This window comes from Mastomys coucha, unplaced genomic scaffold (assembly GCF_008632895.1).
Source record: "Mastomys coucha isolate ucsf_1 unplaced genomic scaffold, UCSF_Mcou_1 pScaffold12, whole genome shotgun sequence".
Lineage (NCBI taxonomy): Eukaryota > Metazoa > Chordata > Mammalia > Rodentia > Muridae > Mastomys > Mastomys coucha.
Window position 1 is genome coordinate 46,732,079 of NW_022196894.1, and position 8,199 is coordinate 46,740,277.

An 8,199-nucleotide genomic window follows, 5' to 3' on the forward strand; every position below is an offset into this window, starting at 1 on the left:
TTTAAAAATAAATGAGTGACAGGGATCCATTGTATAAATTAAGGAAAACTGAAGGAAGCTTCAGGTTTGCTATATAAACTTACTTAAAAAATAGACTCAGGCTAATTACCTACTTTCTGATCAAAGCCTAGTGATAAAATGTTCATGATTATATATATTAGCATATACTTGTACATTGAACAGTTGCTGCTTTAAAGATTTGTTTAAGATATTGCTGCATGTTTTATAAAATATGAAAGGCAGAAATATCTGATAGAGAAGAAAAGAGAAAAAAAAATTAAAGAAAAGAGTAAAACCTGGGGAGATAGCTAAATAAATGGTAGGGACTTGCCTGGTACCCTGGCATTGTGAGATCCCAAGATGAGTCGCGGTGTGGGGAGGAGAGAGAGAGGGAGAGAGAGGGAGAGGGAGGAGAGAGAGGGAGAGAGAGAGAGGAAGAGAGAGAGAAAGAGAGAGAGAGAGACAGAATAAGAAATAAAATTAAATAACCTAAAGGAATAAGAAGGGCAAGAGAGGGGAGGAAAGAGGAAATTAAGAAAGAGATGAAGAATAAAGATGGAAGAGATGAAGAACGAAGAGAGATGAAGAGCAAAGAAAACTAGGATAAAGTTGGAAGGATCATCAGGAAAGAGCAGACAAAATGAAAAGATTTTGTAAAGTGGGAGGGAAAAGACAAAAGGACATTCAATAAAAACAAAGACATCCAGATAGTTTTTAAATATGAATACTAGGTACATCCATATTTGCTTTCCACAACTACATGTGCATAAAGGCATGCATACAGTTGTCTGTGTAGCTAACAGTGTGCTAGCTCAGTCCCCTGTTTCAGCCACTCTTTTTCCCCTGGAATGATGTTTTGCTGTGTTGCCTTCCTGGCATGGGAGGACTTCAGCCAGCCTTTAATTTTCACTCTAACCTTCTCATCCCATAAAACATAGTTGCTATTGTACCTGGCATTTTGTTGTGATACTGGCAGCCCTGGGAAGCATTGATAGATTCTTCTTTTGAGCTTTAATAAAGAAAGAAGAACCCATAGTCTTTTTGTTTATCTTCCAGTCTTGGTTTATAATCCCTTCTCTTTTACTTCCTAGACTACAGCAAAAGTCGTTCTTATTTTGAGATAAAAATACTCCAAAATATTCCTCTGGAATATTTCATAAGGCTCAGGACCATGTGTTTTTTTTTTCTTTTTTCTTTTTAAATAAGGTGTCTTTAATTTCTCTGGAGTTTCCTAGATTATGGCAGACAGTCATTGAATACTGAATGAGTGGATGAGCATGCTGAGAAAGTACTCTTTCTTCCTTTTCAAATAAGAGCACAGAGGTTCTCATAGATTCTACAATGCACATAAAAACATACATGCAGAAAGTAGGAGATGTGGCATTAGCAACTGCTGCACCCTTGCTAACCAATTGTAGTTCTCTCTCAACCAAAGGTTCTCTACCTTTCTAATGATGCAACACTTTAATACTGCTCTCCATGTTGTGGTGTCTCCAATCTTTAAAATTATTTTTTGTTGCTACTTCATAACTATAAGTTTGCTATTGTTATGAGTCATAGTATAAATATCTAATATGCAAGATATCTGATATGCAACCTCTGTGAAAATGTCGTTCAACCCTTAAAGGGGTCACTACCCACACGTTGAGAACAGATGCTCTAGACGTTATCTTCTCTTATCTCATTTCAAAAACATCTTGCATTTTATTTTTCAATCTTTGGGGTATGTCACTTTGAGGATTATGGCACATAATGAGGCCTTTGCAACTGCTCAGCAAGAAACCTGTGTTCTGTCTTTACTTAGGGAAAACTCATTCGGCTACATTTTGGTGCAAGAGGGACACTGTCCTTTGTAGATATCCAGATCTGTAAGTAACCATTGCACTCTCTGGTTGCTTTTCTTCTAAGTTTTGTAAGTATGCTGAAATATGAACCTTTATGCATTTTAAATCTTAGATTTTCTCGAAAAATCTCGAGTGGTTTATCAGCAGCCTGGAGAGAGGAACTACCATATCTTTTACCAAATTCTGTCTGGAAAACAAGAACTTCAGAGTAAGTACTAGACTGATTTATTTTAAAACACAAACAGATCCCAGTGAATGAATAATACATTTTTGTAAGTCTCTTAGTACTTTTAGACCACAGTTTATTCATCCCAAAATAGGGAATTTGAACACTTGTATAATCTATAATTTGAGATGAAAAGCAAGATAAGAATTTGAAGTGAATAAAATGATTTGGCAAGGTTAAGTGTCTGTGGGGGATAGGGAGAGGGAAAAGGAGAGTGAGAGAGGGATGGGGAGAGGGACAGAGGAAGAGGGGGAAAGGAGAGAGAAAGAAAAGAAGAGAAGGAGGGAAGGATAGAGAAAGAGAGGGAGAGAGATATATTAGATAATTAAAGGCCTTTACTGTTTGGAGCTATGTTGATGTCATAGGCAAGAGAACATAATAGAGTCACTGTTATGTTCAATGGGAATTTTATAAAGAAAGGGTATATGGTTTTGAATATGAAGATCAGATAGAGTCAAGAATCAAGGGTATTTTGTAAGACTATGTATACAAGGTCAGGAGAGGGCAGATGAAGTGCAGGAAAAGAATAAAAGCTGACTGGATTAGGAGATCTGCTTTGAGGAACACAGGGAAGTTATTGTGGTAATTCTACACATGCGGAGGTGAGTGTATGCATGGGTGTGCTTGGTGTTCAAGAGGGTAGATGGGATAATAACAGGGTACTGATTTTATTGATGTCAGTGTGTAGAATGATTTAGCCCAGTATGCTGTTATGGAAACCTTAATATTAGAGAAGGGATTACAATAGTACTAGACTGAAAATGATAGGACTGTTACCCAAGATAGTGTCTATGGGAAGTGGAGAATGAATTCATGTCATATGGGTCTTGTCCATAAAAGACACAGTGTATGGCTGCTAGGCAACAGACAGAGCTATTTAAGCTCCAGGGCTAAAGAGAACATAAGATTCCTTGCCTTCTTTATCATACATCCTGGACTGAAAGTTTAGCATCAATCAACATACAAAAAAAATACATAATTGCAGGTTATTGGTAGGCCTAAAAATAAAGAACATTGGAGGATGAGAGAATGAGATTTGGTGGATTTGTAGGTGATTGGTTAGGTTTAGATGAAGTAACCAGGCAACTTATCTCTGGGAGGATACTATTCTGCAGCTATATAAATGACGGAGTGATTGAGTATCCAGTGCTTTCCAGGAACCACATTCTCAGAGGAGGGAATGGTGAGTGCAAAGGTCCTGAAGGCTGACTCTATATTGTTTATTACAATAGGAAACGGCCAAGTGATATAAGGGGAGCTTGGCAGGGCCCAGATCATGTGGCATTTATAGTTCATTGCACAGTTTAATTGCTATTTTAAATGCCATGGGAAGTCATCCTAAAGGAAGGGTGACAAGTTGTTGTTGTTGCATTTGAGGAAAGCATCAAGGACTGTCATGCACTCATAGGAATAACTATGGATTGAGATAGCTGGTCCAGGTCAGATTGGCATAAACTTGGAAGTGTTTTGACTACTTAGTCTTCAGCTTCTATGTGTTCCCAACCTGGGAAAAAATGTGTGAACTAGAAAATTACATTCATCTTGTATTTGTTGGTGATATGGAAGCAGCAAGTGTTTGCCACAACTAAACCTAAAATAAATGTGTGTGTGTGTGTGTGTGTGTGTGTGTGTGTATGTGTGTGTGTGCTGTTGTTGTTGATGATATTGTTGTTGTTGCTGTGCTGCTGCTGAGGATCAAATATGGAACCTCACATGTGCTAGGCAAGATGTCTACCACTTACATCCCTCCTTGTAAGAGACATGAAATTCTATCCAGCGACAAGCATCTGACTCATCTTATCTAGTACAGGAAGCAGCCGAGGCCTTACAGGATATCCATGATAAATAATGTATAGAACCATTTCAAGGCATCCCGACAATTGCTATAAAAGGGAACACCTGAATAGGTCTCCTAAATTATGAGTGTTTGCTTGTATTACAAAAAATTAAGCAGGGAAAAAAATCACAGCAGAGCCTGGAGGAGCCTGGAAGTGAGGTGGTGTATTAGCCCCAGGCAAGTGTCATCTGACTTCTATACATCATGGAGTCACGCCTCCCCTGCTCCAGCTATATTTCTAGCACAAGTGTCTCATCAAGTTCTAGAGGGTCATCAAGAGCAGTGGCAGGAGCTTGTATCACTTAGGGGAGCCTCCAAGGCTTCCCTGACTAACAACTCCCAAGGAGATATCATACCCTGGCCCTGATTCCTCTTAATAACCCCTGCCTTCAGGGAACTGTGCTCTCTAGTCATGTAAGGAAACTTTCCTTAACATTTTTTTAAAATTATAAACTATGTTTTTTAAATTTTGATTATGAGATGGTGGGTTATGAGATAGGAGGTTTTTATGTATTTTATTATCACAGCTCTTCTGTTTAGGTTACCCATTTCCCACCCTCCCACACATTCCTGCTTTCTACTCCCCCTGTATATCTCCTCTCTACTTTTATATTACTGACACTCTATTATCCCTCCCCTTAAACTACCCCCGCCCCATGTCCTCTTTCTATTTTCCTGACTTTGTCTATACTCCAATTTGAAAATACAAAGTTTGCTGTCTAAGCTAAGATCCACCTACGAGGGAGAACAAGCAACATTTGTTTTTCTGTGCCTGTGTTACCTGACAGAAAATACTTTCCCTAGTTCTATCCATTCATTTGAAAGTTTAAATTTTAGTTACAGCTAAATCAAATACTATTGTGTAGATATATAACAATAACAAAGCAATGGGAACACAAATGAGCAAGTATCTGTGCAATAGGTTATTCGGTCCTTTGGTATATGCCTGGCTATGAGAATGATGGAGCTGAGTCATGTGGTAATTCTATCTTTACCTTTATAACAGTCTCCATACTGACTTCCAGAGTGTGTACTGGTTTGCACTCCCATTAGCAGTGAATGAGGGTTCTCGTTTCCCTACATTCTCACCATCATATGCTGTCATTTCCTTGATTATAGAATCAGCCACTCTGACTACAGTAAGATCAATTCTCAAAGTGGATTTAATTTGCACTTCATGATGTCTGAGGACCTTGAGCACCCTTTAAAATGGTCTGATGACTTTCTTAACTTCTTGTTATGTTTTGTGATGGGTTCCAACCAATCTCAAATAATTCAAATATTTATTTGGGTCTTCTCTTTTTTTGGTATTGTTTTTTATTTGTTTGTTTCAATTTCATTCATTGGTGACCTAGTTTTCACTATCTTCTCATCTGCTATTTTTGAGTTTTATTGTTTGTTGCTTTACCAAACTCTTGAGGTACATTTTTAGGTTATTTATTTGTGATATTGTATTATTTTTTCAATTTTATTCATTTGTTTATCTACATTCCAAATGCTGTCCCCTCCCATAGTCTCTACAATTTTCCTCTGAGAAGGTGGGCCTCCTGGGTTTCCCTTGACCTTGGGCATTAAGTATCTGCAGAGTTAGGCACATCCTCTCCCACTGAGGCCATACAAGGCAGCCAGTTAGGGGAACAGATTCCAGAAACAGGCAACATCTTTAGGGATTCCTCCACTCCAGTTGGTGAGGGTCAACATGAAGACTGAACTGTACCTCTACTACATAAGTGTTAGGGGGCCTTTGTCCAGTCCATCTATGCTCTTTGGTTGGTGTCTCAGTCTTTGGGATCTCCCAGGCTTCCAGATTAGTTGATTCTGTTGGCCTTCCTGTGGAGTTCCTGTCTCCTTAAGGCCTTCAATCTTTTATCCAACTCTTGCATAAGGGTCCCCCACTTCTGTCCAATGTTTGGCTGTGGGTATTTGCATCTGTCTCAGTCAGCAGCTGGGTAGAAGCTCTCAGAGGGGAGCTATGCTATGCCCCTGACTATAAGCATAACTATCATTTAGAATGTCAGGGATTGGCTCTTGCCCATGGGAAGGATCTTGAGTTGGGCTGGTTATTAGTTGGCCATTCCTTCAGTCTCTACTCCATCTTTGTCCCTGTATTTTTTTTTAGGCAGGACAAGTTTTAGGTTGAAAGCTTTGTGAGTGGGTTGGTGTCCTTATCCCTCCACTGGGAGTACTGCCTGACTATAGGAATGTCTTTTTCAGGTTCTATATTCCTAATGTTAGGCCTCTTGGCTAATGTTACCTGTAATGACTCCAGGGAAGCTCCCCCATCCCAGGTTTCTAGGACTTCCTAGAGATTCCCCACATTCCCCTACCCTCAACAGCTGCAGATTTCCATTCATTTTTTTATTGATTTAAGTTTTATTGCATTATGGTGAGAAAAGATACATAATTTCAGTTTACCTGAATTCATTAACATTTAACATTTTTAAATAAACAGAATTACATCACATTCTTCTTTCCCTTTTGTACCCCAACTTCTCCCAGATATCCCTTCGATAACTGCCATACCTTTTGGGTTTTTTTTATCATATTCTTTAAATCTTATAAAATATTGTAACAGTAAAAATGAGTATTATAAGCTAGGCAGTGGTGGTGCATGCCTTTAATTCCAGCACTTGGGAGGCAGAGACATCTGTCCCAACACTGGGAGTAACTGGGACCAGCGGGACCCAGGCACAGAGGAACCCCATCAGCCCAGTGGCTTGGGTTCCTTCCAGTCTGTCTGAGCTGGTGCCCTGAGCAGACCTTGAACACAAACTCTGCAGTGAGTACCATAATATCCAGAGGAAGCTCTACTCCCAGGGGTGCTAACAGGCCCAGGATCACAGGATTACAGGATCCAAGAATCACAGGCTCACAGCGATAGCTTGATTCTGAGGAGTTCTGATACAACCAGGATCACAGAAAGAACAGGTTCCAGTCAGATATAGCTAGGGCAGGTAGCACTAGAGATAACCAGACCATAGGGGGTAAGCATAAGAACATAAGCAACACAAACCAAGGTTACTTGGCATCATCAGAACCCAATTCTCCTACCATAGCAAGTCCTGGACACATCATCACACCAGAAAAGCAAGATTCAGATCTAAAATCCCCTCTCATGATGATGAAAGAGGACTTTAAGAAGGACATAAATAACTGCCTCAAAGAAATACAGGAGAACACAGGTAAACAGCTAGAAGCCCTTAAAGAGGAAACACAAAAATCCCTTAAAGAACTACAGAAAATCACAATCACACCAGTGAAGGAAACGAACAAAACCATCCAGGATCTAAAAATGGAAATAGAAACAATAAAGAAATCCCAAAGGGAGACAACCCTGGAGTTAGAAAACCTAGGAAAGAGATCAGGAGTCATAGATGCAAGCATCACCAACAGAATACAAGAGAGAATCTCAGGGGCAGAAGATACCATAGGAAACATTGACACAACAGTCAAAGAAAACACAAAAAGCAGAAAGCTCCTAACCCAAAACATCCAGGAAATCCAGGACACAATGAGAAGACTAAACCTAAGGATAATAGATATAGAAGAGAGTGAAGACTCTCAACTTAAAGGGCCAGTAAATATCTTCAACAAAATTATAGAAGAAAACTTCCCTAATCTGAAAAAAGAGATGTCCATGAACATACAAGAAGCCTACAGAACTCCAAATAGACTGGACCAGAAATGAAATTCTTCTCATCACATAATAATCAAAACACCAAATTCACTAAACAAAGAAAGAATATTAAAAGCAGTGAGGGAAAAAGGTCAAGTAACATATAAAGACAGACCTATCAGAATTATACCAGACTTCTCACCAGAGACTGTGAAAGCTAGAAGATCCTGGGCAGATTTCCATTCATTCTTATGGCCCTCTGGCTCTCTCTCCTGTCTCTCCTCACAGGTGATCCTGACACCCCCATCTCCTCCTCTTCTCCATTCCCACACAGTTAGTTCCCTCTCTCCCTCTGCCTCCTATGACTATTTTATTCCTCATTCTAGATGAGACTCAACCATCCTCGCCGGTTTCCTTCTTACTTATCTTCTTTGGGTTTGTGGGGTGCATTATGGATATCCTGTACTTTATGGCTACTATCCACCTATTACTGAGTACATACCATACATGTCATTTTGGGTCTAGGTTACCTACTCAGGATTATATTTTCTAGTTCCATCTATTTACCTGCAAAAACCATGTTGCCCCTGTTTTAATAGCTGAGTAGTATTTCTTTTCTTTTCTCTTTTCTTTTCCTTCCTCCTTCCTTCCCTCCCTCCCTCCCTCCCTCCCTCCC

The 8,199-nt window shown here is 39.6% G+C and overlaps 1 protein-coding gene across 1 annotated transcript in view; it reads left to right on the plus strand.

Annotated features, from left to right (window-relative positions):
• Positions 1-8,199, plus strand: part of Myh15 (myosin heavy chain 15) — a 137,999-nt gene that overhangs the window by 14,381 nt on the left and 115,419 nt on the right. Inside the window, exons 8-9 of the mRNA XM_031364712.1 lie at positions 1,805-1,868; positions 1,957-2,052. Of these exons, the coding sequence (XP_031220572.1) occupies positions 1,805-1,868; positions 1,957-2,052 (160 nt within the window). The remainder of the gene's footprint in view (positions 1-1,804; positions 1,869-1,956; positions 2,053-8,199) is intronic.